A 13,432-nucleotide genomic window follows, 5' to 3' on the forward strand; every position below is an offset into this window, starting at 1 on the left:
GTGACAGCAGGCTTGTGGCACCTTAAAGACAAACGGATATATTATGGCATAAACTTTCGTGTGATGCCTCATTTCACTGCTCTTTTGGCTCTCTTGGGGCTTCCTGGGTATGGTAACAGGTGTTTTTTATAACTGGCAAATGTACAGAACGAACAAGGAAGCAGGAAATAGAAAGCAGTTGAATCCGGCTCCAACTAAGGGAATTTTTTTAAAAAAACAACCTGGCATTTGGAAGACAATAATAAGCATGCAGTCTTCTTGTATGCGGAATGACTGAGGATAACACCTTGCATGAGGCCCCCAGAATGTGGCCCTCAGCCTAGAAAAGGTTCCCCTCCTGTGGTCTACTGACTGGCAAGATATTTACACGATTTCAGACAGTCCCCCCCCCCAGCCCTCCTTGAAGATGTTGAGGCTCAAAGCTGGAACCTTTTGCATTCAAAGTATGTGGTCTGCTACTGACGTACAGACCCTGCCCAGTGCCTCAACATTCGTCACACATAGGCTAAGTACAAGACTGCAGTCCATGCTGTACACTGTTTGACTCCCTTGCAATGAAATGAAAACCCTTAATAGCAGGCAAGGATACTTTACTGTGTTACAGATAGCTGAGCTTTTCCTGAAAGATTATTCTAAGAGGTTTTCTAGATGTCTCTCTGAAAGAGGATGAGATTGGCCAAGGATCTATAATCCCATTTATATGAAGCCCTGTAATCTTCCTGAAAGTCTAAAATGGCACTTGAATCTTTAATTACAGAGTGATTAGATGGACTACAGGAAACAGGCCCACCTGCATTGACAGAGTAACTGGCAGCATAAAGGGAATCAACAGACAAATTTCCTTGCTTGCTTTCAACTTACAAAATGTGGGTTTCCTAAATCAAAATCTTCTCTATCTCTTCTCACTAAGCATACCCAGATGTCTACTAACATCAGGGAGAAGACTAGGTCAGAAGAACAGGGGGCTTGCCAAAGAAATCACGTGCGTTTTCATGACCATACCTGAATTTCTCAGAAGACATTTTTTTTCTGAGAAAACAGCTGAGATTTTTCTTTCTCAACCCCCCTCTGCAGAAAAAGGCCACCTTGTAGAATTTTTCCAACATTTCTTTTGTGGCAGCTGCCATTCCAACCCCACAACCCCACTCTCCCAGAATGATGTTAGGTCTGGGGCATTATGGAAGACACAAAAATAGTGCTCAGGCTGCCTGTGCATTTGCTGCTGCTGCTGCTGCCACTTGAAGAGGCAGGTCTCCCCACCAAAGAAAAGAGAAAGAAGCTGCATTTCTGTTAATGGTGGGCCTTAACGCTGAAAACAACCCTGGGACCATTCCTTTTCCTTACCGTGGAGAAATGTAGTGAAATGGTCCTCCCAGTTTCTCTGACCACAAACAGGGTAGATAATTTCAAAAGGCCATTTCCGCACAGCAGTATCATAAGCTGGCTCTTTATTGAAAACTGGCTCTCTTCAATTAAGTTATCTGACTTCTGAGAGTCATCTTTTTAAATAATGATAGTCAAGAATATTTTGTGAATTCAGCAGTTAATACAATTTTCTTTGAGATATGAGGAAATTGATGGGAGATATTACGCCTCAGGAAATGGTGTAATTCAGTTGAAGACTTTCTTCTTTCTGTGCCAACAATATACTAAATATTCTGGAAGACTGATCTCTTAGCAGAGAGCTGGGGCATGCATTACACTGGCCATGGGCAGCTCATCCCGTTTTGCCACCTGAGGCAAAATGAGAATACGCCCCCCCCACTTCTGCCGCCAGCGGAATGGCCCCCACTGGTCAAAACCCAGCAAGAGAGGGGCATTCCGCAGGGCATGGAAGAAGGGCGGTAACACCATGCACCAAAATACCTCCTCTCTCTGAAATTCAACAAAAGGGAGGCATTCCACCAGTGGCAGAAGTGATGAGGCAGGCAGGGCTCTGTCTCTTGAATTTCCACCACCTGAGTCTGCTGCCTCACCTTGCCTCATAGGTATACCAGTTCTGGCTATGGAGGAACCAGAGATAAACATCTGTGATCTGTTTCATACAATCAGACTTCTCAATAGCAACAGTGGCTATTTCAAGCATGAAACTGTCCCAGAGACTGCCCTATAAAAAAACCATGCGTCTCAATGGGACAATCTTCTACATCCATTTGCTGGGCTTCTTGGTTCCCCAAAGAAGAAACTGTCTGCCTCTGGACTACGACAATGGGAAGAGCTGGGAAGTGTGTGCCTCAAACAGCTGTTTGCAAAACTCAGGAAAATCTCAAAAATCAGCAAAATTGCTGTGCAATCAACACTGCAGCTATGGCTGGGCTGCTTCATAGCTGATTGTGTTTCCACGGGATATTTGATGGGATCCATCCCTTGCGCCAAGGGTCACCTTTTGGGGACCATTTTGAATTCAAAGAGTGCTGTGGGCACAAATCACAAAATGGCTGCCATGGGGGTGAGGGCTTCCATGGAGGGCATGGGAGAAAGAGGAGGCTATAGTCACAGAGAAGCTTTTGCCATAACTGTATTTCCATAGTAGGAAAGGCTTAACCTGTTGAATTCCTGCTTGCCATGCAACTGCTTAAGGCACACAAGACGTGTTCCCCTGTCCCAATGCCAACTCTAAACCAAAGCTTAGGCTGACATTCTGTACACACTTTCCTCATAGCTGCCAAGTTTTCCCTTTTCTTGCGAGGAAGCCTATTCAGCATAAGGGAAAATCCCTTTTAAAAAGGGATAACTTGGCAGCTATGACTTTCCTGGGAATAAGCCCCGTTAAACACGAAGGCTTACTTCTGGGTAAACATATACATTGTACTGAGTACAGTGTAAATTCTTAGCGCGTGCCCGGTCTTTAGCTCCTGCTTGGGCCACTTTGCAAAGGGCAGAGAGACCATGGGGGGGCACGATGCGGGGGGGAAGTCCTCAGCTCAACCCCAATGCAGACAAACGGTCTGACTCAGTCTAAGCAAGGGAGCTTCCTACGCTCTCGCCGAGGGGAAAAGTCAACTCGGCTACGAAGCGCGCTGGCTGGAAGCTGGCATCTTTCCCAGAGGAAGAGCAGCCGTTAGCGAAGGATCAGCCCGCACCGTCGATGCCGGCTGCCATGACGATCTCTGAGTCCTGCTGCCTGTTGCTCCCCAGCCAGGCGCGCAAGAGACCCAGAAGCGGCTGCTTGTCTCTTACCCTACTTACGGTAACGCGCGTCCCGAAGCGGAGCGCTACTGCCCGACTCGCTCTGAGCGACCGGCCCCAAGCTCCTCCCTCGAGCTCCCATTGGGCAGGGGCGGTAGTGGGCGCGGCTTCGGGTTGCGTCGGGGACAGAGGCGCCTGGCTTGCTTCGGCCGGGCGTTAAATATTCATGAGGGAGGAAGGGGGCGTGTCCAGGGAGGCGGCTGAGCCTAGGGATGGTGCGCGGAGTGTGACTGTGACAGCTGGGCAGGGATCCCGGAGGAGGCGAAGGCGCCCCTCCTTCCGTCCCCACAGGAGGCTGCCTCAGCCCTTGCACGATCCTTCCCTCCCTCCGGGCGCACCCCGCTCCCTCTCTTAGCCCGGATCCTGCACATCTTCTTCCTCCTCTCCCTCCCAGAGTGGCCCCCATCAGCCCCACCCCTCTGAGCCCCCATTGTCTTTTCCCTCCCCACTCGCTCCCCTCCCCGGGGGGAAAGGACCCCCGTCCCCTCCTTCCCTCTTTCCCTCCCCATGGATTACAGGCTTCCCTCAGGGGAAGACGTAGGCATGGCCCTTCTCTGCCCAGCGCCTTGGGATCTGCCGCTCAGGGCTGCTGCTCTGGAGTGAACCGCCGGGCGATCCTTAAGGGAAGGTCCCGCAGCGCTGGAGAGGAAGGAAGGGGCTCCCCTGCTCCCCACACCCGACGGATCCCCCGACTCGGCTCGCCTCCGCTACCATGGACAGTATCCTAGAGCCCTTCCCTTCGGAGCGCCTCTTCCCCGGAGGAGCCTCCAGCTTCTTGGATCTGGGCGATTTAAACGAAGCGGATTTTCTCAGCAATGTGGTAAGAGCGGAGCGGCTGCTGGACGGCGTTTGAGGTTGCTGCGGGCCAGAGAGAGAGAGAGAGAGAGAGATAGGGTGGTGGTTGTAGGTTTGTAAAGCGGCTTTCCTTCCCAGAAGGTCTGAGGGCCTCTCGGTTGTCTCTTCTGGACCCTGGGGTGAAGGGAAGGGTTCGCAGGTGAGCAGGAGGAGGTAGGCTGGGGGGCAAGTCGGAAGGAGACTTAGCTGTGTCCCGGGATGCCCCTGGCTTGCCTGCAGCCGGCTGCCCCTTGTTGTGAATTACTACCGCGATTTTAATATGCCAATCCGGATATGATCAGCAACACGTGTCACATGCACATTCACACGAGCGTTTCGTCCCCTGTAAATGTAAGCAGCCGTTCAACCCCGTTCCTTGCCGGCACAGTTCATTCGCAAAGGCGTGATGCGCATCACTTGGTGGCTAGCAAAGGGTCTCTATTAAAATGCAGTGTCTGGCATAAGATGAAAACGTTACCTCTGGTCTTTGATTTGTGATGTCTATTTCATGCACTTGATGCAACAGCGAGGGACCCGTGGCCCTCCAGGTATCGTTGGATTCCCACTCCCCATCATCCCTGACCATTGGCTGTGTGGTTGATGGGAGATGGAGTCCAACCACATCTGAAGGGACACGGGTGGTTTTCAGGAGATAACCATGCATGGGTGAAGCAGCCCCAAGACTGCTTCAAAACATACCAGCTGGGAGGTGAACATGGATGGAACTTGTTGTCTGAGTGCAAAATTTCACATCACCATGCAACAAATGGTTGTTGCGAATCTGTTCTTAGATGACCTATCTACGGTAATGGAACGTCTTAAAGTTGGTTCACATCTTTAAAAAAATTCTATTGTAGGACTACTATGTTCATTTACTTAACAGAGGGGTTCCATTTGATCTTAAAGTTGTGAATAGGTGAATATATTCAGTAAAGTGTCCTAAAAACCTTAAATCAGGTCAAAAATCAGGCCAGAGCCTTAATATCACAGGCTAATGTCTGTGGTGTTGAGGCAAATTTTGAGTGTATTCAGGAAATCTGTGATGAGAATTCTCTCTAGCAAAGGGCATGGGAGAGAGCTCCAGTTTAGATCAGAGCAGCCGCATTGGTGGTGGTGGGGTTTAAATCCTCCCCTGGCTAAATCCCAAGTCCCACTTGAGCTGCTATTAGACCTCCTGAGGAATCTGTGGTGGATTTCCTGCTTCTGTCTATGGTTATGTATGCACTGGCAATCCGAATCGGCATGTTACTATAACAACAGTGAAGGGTGATATTTGGCTCTGTGTGTGTGTGTGTGTGTGTGTGTGTGTGTGTGTGTGTGTGTTATTGGTTTGTTTTTGTTTCATTGTGTATTTTGTGTTCTCATTTTATATCTTTATGCTGTGAACTGCTTTGTGATTATTACAGGTTAATCACTCTAGAATAAGGGAATATGACTCCAGAATAAAGGAATATGACCTTCTGAAAGTTTCATCTTGGCTAAGACCATCTTAACTGTGGTCTGAAGAGTTTCTCCATTTGGTGGGTGGGAACCCACAAAAAAATCTCACACATGAATGCAGAAAACCTTATGGGGCCTCAGCAAAGTGTCTGATATTGAATATATATAACAGAAGGCCTTTGAACCTTTGGGTGAAACTTGTCTCCTCGACTGGAAACTGAAATAGCATCCTGTTGTTGACTGGGGCATGCAGTTTCCCATATGTTATATACCGGGGCCACCTTTCTGTAAAGTAATGTCAAATTTTATTTTAGGAATCTCTTTCACTCCCTGAAGCTTTGTTCCTTCCCTGGGTGTCTTATATCCTACCCCAGGCATCCCCAAACTGTTTTGGCCTACAACTCCTATGATCCCTAGCTAAGAGGACCAGTGGTCAGGGATGATGGGAATTGTAGTCCAAAACATCTGGAGGGCCGAAGTATGGGAATGCCTGTCCTACCCCATAAGCAAGAGATTCAGGGAGGGGCTGTCACTCATGACCTGCATGCAAAAAGCTCTCATGTTATGTCTTTGGCATCTCCATTTACCCAAAAAGGACCTGGTATGTAAGGACATGGGTGGCGCTGTGGTCTAACCACTGAGCCTAGGGCTTGCTGATCGTAAGGTCGGCGATTTGAATCCCTGAGAAAGGGTGAGTGAGCTCCCGTTGCTCAGCCCCAGCTCCTGCCAACCTAACAGTTCGAAAGCACGTCAAAGTGTAAGTAAATAAATAGGTAGTACCGCTCCAGCGGGAAGGTAAACGGCGTTTCCGTGCGCTGCTCTGGTTCGCCAGAAGCGGCTTAGTTATGCTGGCCACATGACCCGGAAGCTGTATGTCGGCTCCCTCGGCCAATAAAGCGAGATGAGCACCGCAACCCCAGAGTCGTCTGTGACTGGTCAGGGGTCCCTTTACCTTTACTTTATGTAAGAATTGCTGCCAGTCAGAGGAGGCAATACTGGGCTGGGTGAACAAATAGTTTGACCTGATATAAGGCTACTTTCCATGTCCTTGTGTAGTGAGAGATGCCACAATTTTGTTTTCCACTATTGATAATCTACATTGCCCTGGTATGTAGGGCAATGGTATCTAGCATATGGTATCTAGCTTAATAGCAACTTCAAGCAAATGGTTTCTCCCCTCTTACTACAACTAATCCAGAATGCGGCAGCTAGACTGGTGACTGGGAGCGGCTCCTGAGACCATATAACACCGGTCCTGAAAGACTTACATTGGCTCCCAGTACGTTTCCGAGCACAATTCTAAGTGTTGGTGCTGACCTTTAAAGCCCTAAATGGCCTCGGTCCAGTATGCCTGAAGGAGCATCTCCACCCCCATTGTTCTGCCCGGACACTGAGGTCCAGCGCTGAGGGCCTTCTGGCGGTTCCCTCACTGCGAGAAGCAAAGCTACAGGGAACCAGGCAGAGGGCCTTCTCGGTAGTGGCACCCGCCATGTGGACGCCCTCCCACCAGATGTCAAAGAGGTAAACAACTACCTGACATTTAGAAAACATCTAAAAGCAGCCCTGTTTAGGGAAGTTTTTAATGTGTGACATTTCAATGTATTTTAATCTTTGTTGGAAGCCACCCAGAGTGGCTGGGGAAACCCAGCCGGATGCGCGCGGTACAAATAATAAATTGTTGTTGTTGTTGTTGTTTAGTCGTTTAGTCGTGTCCGACTCTTCGTGACCCCATGGACCAGAGCACACCAGGCATTCCTGTCTTCCACTGCCTCCTGCAGTTTGGTCAAACTCATGTTGGTAGCTTCGAGAACACTGTCCAACCATCTCGTCCTCTGTCGTCCCCTTCTCCTAGTGCCCTCCATCTTTCCCAACATCAGGGTCTTTTCCAGGGAGTCTTCTTCTCTCATGAGGTGGCCAAAGTATTGGAGCCTCAGCTTCAGGATCTGCCCTTCCAGTGAGCACTCAGGGCTGATTTCCTTCAGAATGGATAGGTTTGATCTTCTTCCAGTCCATGGGACTCTCAAGAGTCTCCTCCAGCACCATAATTCAAAAGCATCAATTATGCTGGGGTTGGCCTAGGGTATGGTTGTTCCCACCCATCTCTCCCCCATCTACCTCTTTCCCCCTTTCTTCCCAATGTCTCAACAAATGAAACTGATTTGTAAAAATCACGAGAGACATTGCATACTGGTATATCTTTGTAAATCAAGAAACTATTTAACTTTTTTTATAAAAAAGCATCAATTATTATTATTACCCAGTGGGGTTGTACTGACAAACCATGTATCAATGGCTACTATAGTAGATAATTGTATTAGATCTTATGTTTGCTGCCTTACCAAAATTGCACAAAATTGTTAATTTTCTTAACTTTCTGTTTTTTATCTGTGTTTGTTTTCATTTTTTGGAAGCCATATTGAGTCCTGGTTTTGGGAAAAGGTGGGGTATAAATAAATAATTTTCTCCCTCCTCTGGTATATCTAGCCCATATAATATAGTTATTTGTCTGTTTCCATCAAACGTTACTCTCATAAATTAGATAAGCCCTTCATAGTGGGCACATATTATTGATCTGTTGCACAGGAACGTTTGTAAGAATGCCTTTCAAATTATACACTCCGTTTACATATTCACACATTTCCTTCTTTCTTCTCATAGGTGCTGAAAGGATACAGCAGTAATTAAAATAAATGAGGCTGTATTCAAGATTAGCAGTCCATGTTAAAAAAAATAGTATTAGAATATATATTTAAAAATTATGAGTTGAAAGTGTGTATACTTTACTCAGTGGGAAAATAGTAGCTTTGGGAAAGTGGCATCTGGTGGGGACAAGGAATTAACTCCCTCATGTAGTGACAGTATAAACCAGGCCCCCAAAATTTGCATTTACTGTTTTAAAAAACAGTCCAATTCTGGATCTTCCATTGCTTTGCCCAGCTCCTCCCTCAATCTGGAGCCTATGGGTTGCCCTCTATGAATACAAGAAAACTTGTGAGAGAAAAATTTGGTTTGTCAGCAATGTTGCAAATATTTCTTAACATTTTTGCTGGCTATGTATACCATGTTGTTTTTCTGGTTGATTTAAATTACAGTTCCTTTTTGGATGGTGACTGCAAAACTGGCTTCATGAAAATGTATGATTATTTCTTTCTCATGATCAGTGAGTCACTTTCTAATTATCAATATTTATATGCAGTTGGGTTCCCAACACATACTTTTAACTCTTGCCATCCAGTGTGTGTGTGTGTGTGTGTGTGTGTGTGTGTGTTGCACACATTGTATGCATATAAAAAGCATAAAGGGACCCCTGACCATTAGGTCCAGTCGTGACCGACTCTGGGGTTGTGGCACTCATCTCACTCTATTGGCCGAGGGAGCCAGCGTACAGCTTCCAGGTCATGTGGCCAGCATGACAAAGCTGCTTCTGGCGAACCAGAGCAGCACATGGAAACGCCAATTACCTTCCCACTGTAGCGGTACCTATTTATCTACTTGCACATTTGACATGCTTTCGAACTGCTAGGTTGGCAGAAGCTGGGAGGCAAACATACTTGGTACACTCTGACCATTAAAACATTGCTGATGAAGAATTGGCGAAACAGGGCCTTGTCCTGGGATTTTTTCACTGGAATTTATTTTTATTTGCCTCACTATCATACTGGAATTGATTCCTATTTGAATTCATCTTATCATTACATAAATAAAACCTTTTGAAGACTTACTTGAAATTCATCTTCCTTCTGGCCCGAGTTCTTGCAATTTACTGTTTATTTCCAGAAGCTGGGACCAAGCAACAGGAGCTCACCCCGTCGCGGGGATTCGAACTGCCGACCTTCTGATCGGCAAGCCCTAGGCTCTGTGGTTTAACCCATAGCGCCACCCACGTCCGACTTGTATGCATATAAAAAGGTAAAGGGACCCCTGACCATTAGGTCCAGTCGTGACCAACTCTGGGGTTGCGTGCTCATCTCGCATTATTGGCCGAGGGAGCCGGCGTATAGCTTCCAGGTCATGTGGCCAGCATGACAAAGCCGCTTCTGGCAAACCAGAGCAGCACATGGAAACACCGTTTACCTTCCCACTGTAGCGGTTCCTATTTATCTACTTGCATTTTGACGTGCTTTCGAACTGCTAGGTTGGCAGGAGCTGGGACCAAGCAACGGGAGCTCACCCCGTCACAGGGATTCGAACCGCCGACCTTCTGATCAGCAAGCCCTAGGCTCAGTGGTTTAACCACAGCGCCACCTGGGTCCTATTGTATGCATATACACATGCACAATTAGGCAACTCCCTATTTGTGTGTGATCATCCTGCACACAACTGCAGGTGTGTGGCGTCTCAAGGTGGAGAGCAGAACAGGGCGGGCCTATGTGCGTCCCACTTATGTACAGTGCCTCAAAGCACAACCCCCACATAAATGGGGAGTTGCCTGTACATGTGCATTTAGAGTCCAAATCTGCTGCAGTCAGAAGCAGTGTCCAGGTGGAAATTGGCAAAAATGTCTGGGGAAATCCAGACGTATGGCAACCCAGGTCAATTTTTCTTGAGAAAAAGCTCAACGACTTTAGTGTCCAGGATTTTAACTTTTAGAAATATGGCAACCCTATGTTCATTAGATTTTGGGTGTTGAATAGTATCTGTATTTTAATTAAGGTTGAGGCAGAGTAGTATTATCTAAGGCCTAATTGTCATGTAGTTGTCCTTTTAGAAAGTAGGGTTGGAATCTGCCATCTAAAAAGACATGTTTAGGCTGTAACTTAGGAGTCAGCCCCAATGAACTCAACAGCCCTCTGACTGTATTTGTGGGATTGTTCTGTTAGTAAGTCTGAAAGCATTAAGTCATTGGTTAACTTAATTGGCTTCATGAATTAATTGGCTTCATGAATTTTAATTATGAATTAAAAACAGAGCTCCAGTCAACACCATCACTACCACCAGTTGAATGTATACTATTATTGTACCAAAAATATTTAACATTTCATTTGCAAAACTGCATGGTGCATTATAAATAAAGCACAGGAATAACACAATACCTGCCTAGAGGGATTAAATTCTATATTAGACAGTCAGGGATGGAGGACACCTATACTGGATTGAATACAGCAAAATTATTATGGGGTTGGTTTAGCCAGTCTGAAACCAGCTAGGGGCACATGGCCTGGCTTCTCTGCAATCTGTTACTTTTCCTGTCTTTTAATAGGACAGGTTTATGAGTGATATACAGACCATATATGACTGCTGAATAATGCAGGAGTAATGGGAATTGGACCGCCAGCAGGATTATCTGGGCCCAGTGTGTTATTTGTATCCATCCCTCTTTCTTGTGGTAGCAATCATTGATCTTGCGACAACCCCTCTCGTCCATGAGAGTTGGATGTCCATAACTGGTTTATCTATTATCCCCTTTGTTTGTGGTCACGGCTGGGAAATGAGGGTCCCCAACATGGCCCCTGTGGGCACCATGGTGCCCCCAGGCACTCTTCCGCCAAGCCCTCCTGGCTCTTTCAATTTTTTGCTATTGAAAATTGAAGCTCTTTTGTTGTTGGTTGGCTGGGGAGGTCTGAGCATGTTTGTTTCACATGCATTTAAAATGCCTGAAGTGGACTACTGTGAGGGCAGGGGAAGAATGGAATGGAGTATTGTGGGAAAGGGCATGGCTGGAAACTTAAACAGTACTCGACGTCACAACAGTTTGCCACAGGGCTCACTTGTTTCTTAATTTTATCAGGTCTTTAAGTACATCCTAGTAGACCCTTCTAGCTTGGCACACAGCTTCCTGTTTTGACCTTGGAAACCTGTGCTTAGGTTTCAAACTTGAAAGGAGTCTTCAAAAGTAAGGTTAATCTTCCATGCTATGTTTACTTACAGATTGCAGTGAACTTTCTCATCATATTATTGTACTTGCTGCTTTAACCTTTCTATTGTCAGCTGTAGACTTTGTTGAATCTTGCCAGAATGCTCCTATTCATTCATTGTTTTCATTAATGCCGGGACTAAGACGGCACCTCTCACATGTTGCTTCAGACACAGTCACCTTTTGTGCTTTATTTGGTTTCTTAACCTGTGGTCACTACTCCTTTCATTGGTTTCATGCCCCTGACGTGGTGAGCTCTGGAATTTATCTCTTTCTGAGTTTTTAAACCCACAATGAACCAACCTGCTTTGTCTTTTGGGACAGTGAATGGCAATGCATTAATATTAACCAAGAAGTTTTTTTAAGTTTCCAAGCCTGGTAAATGGGAGCAGGGCAATTACATTGTAGAGTTGGAAGGGATCCCAAAGGTCATCCAGTCCAACCACTTGCAATGCAGGAATCTCAGCTAAAGCATCCGTGACAGATGACCATCCAACCTCTGCTTAAAAACCTCCAAGGAAGGAGAGTCCGCCACCTTCCGAGGGAGACCATCCCACTGTCAAACAGCTCTTACTGTCAGAAAGTTATTCCTGGCGTTTAGTCGGAATCCCCTCTCCTGTAACTTGAATCCATTGGTTCAGGTCCTACCCTCCGGATCAGGAGAAAACAAGCTTGCTCCATACATTGAACAACTGGGTGCTGTCATCACTGATTGGGGTGCCACAGTTTGGGTGACCTGGTTACTGCGTTGTTTTTGCCACTACCAGGCATTTCACCTGCCAATTTTCTGGCTCTGGGGAACAAGGGAGTTTTAAATGCCAGTTGCTAGTATCTGGCAACACAGAAGTTACCTGGGGACTGCAAGGCAACTGTTTTCCTGACCTTGGGTCTGGCAGAATGGCCATGCTGAAGCTGAAGTAGCACCTGAGAGGGGAGGACCTGAAGGATAAGGCTCTAAAAGACTACTAATCAGGATGGCTGTATACTACCTACTTCCAGAATCAGAGGTGGTATGCAAGGGATCAGGAGTGGAAGAGGGCTATTGTTATCAGGCTTACAGGCTGACAGGTTTCCTACATGCTGGCGGCCGTGAGAACAAAGGATGCTGGATTACATAGGCCTTTGGTCTGATCCAGCAGGGCCCTTCATAGGAAACTATGGTGAACAGAGCGAGGGAAAGAGCTCTAGAGCTCGGCATACATAAAGGGGAGAATTGAGATGGACAAGGCCGTGGGATGTTAAACCAGCTTCCACCAAACTGGGATGGAAGTCCATCTACAGTTCTCTGGTTCCTAACAGAAGCCCTAAATCAGCCTTTCCCAACCTGGTGCCCTCCAGATGTTTTGAACTACAACTCCCATCAGCCCCAGGCTGTTTACACTGAGCATAACTGGTATTGCACTGCACTGAGATTGTGAGTTCATATCACTTTAGGGCCATTTCCAGGCTACACTTGTTGATTATCAAGTTAATACATAGGCGCTTTTGCTTTTGCTTTTACTCCATTTTCTTTTGTTTAAAAGCAGCAAATACTGTGTTCCCGGTGGATGAAAAAGTCTGTTAATTGAAAAGTGCCATATGCATTTAATTCTGCCTGAGCACTCCTCCCTCCTCCAAAGAAACTGGAATTAAAAGACTAGCCAGGAATCCTTACCAGTTTCCAGTTCTGCTGGATTCCTTAGTGGAGTGGGAAGCTCTCCCAGCTTCTGTGAGAGGTACACAGATGTCTCTGGAGAGCTGAAGCCAGCCCAGCACTGTGGCCTACATAGAAAGTGTCACACTTCCCATTTTATCAGCTGCAAACAGTTAGTTGATCCATAGCATATTTTGAGTTATAGTTAGCTAGTTAATTAGTTTAGCAGTGAAGAGTGAGAGTGGTGGAAATGTCTTATGCGGCTGTAAACTCCTTCAGTTCAGGCTTATCTTTGCAGGAGAGGGGTTTGTTATTGATTTGTTTTTGTTTTTCTTATGTATCTTGTGTTTTATACAGTATCTTGTATTTTAATGTTGTGAACCGCCCCGAGATCTGTAGATGAAGGGTGTTATACAAATTTAATAATAAACTATACAAATTAAAAATAATAAAAATAAACATCAACTATCAGGTAACAGTGT

The 13,432-nt window shown here is 46.3% G+C and overlaps 1 protein-coding gene across 1 annotated transcript in view; it reads left to right on the top strand.

The window, feature by feature from the left end:
- Positions 1–3,375: 3,375 nt before the first annotated feature.
- The window catches only part of CREB3L1 (cAMP responsive element binding protein 3 like 1), an 83,318-nt gene continuing 73,261 nt past the window's right edge, over positions 3,376–13,432 (top strand). The window contains exon 1 of the mRNA XM_035115505.3: positions 3,376–4,009. Within this exon, the coding sequence (XP_034971396.2) occupies positions 3,902–4,009 (108 nt within the window). The 5' untranslated portion in view covers positions 3,376–3,901. The remainder of the gene's footprint in view (positions 4,010–13,432) is intronic.

The sequence above is a fragment of the Zootoca vivipara genome, chromosome 1 (genome assembly GCF_965207765.1).
Source record: "Zootoca vivipara chromosome 1, rZooViv2.hap1.1, whole genome shotgun sequence".
NCBI lineage: Eukaryota > Metazoa > Chordata > Lepidosauria > Squamata > Lacertidae > Zootoca > Zootoca vivipara.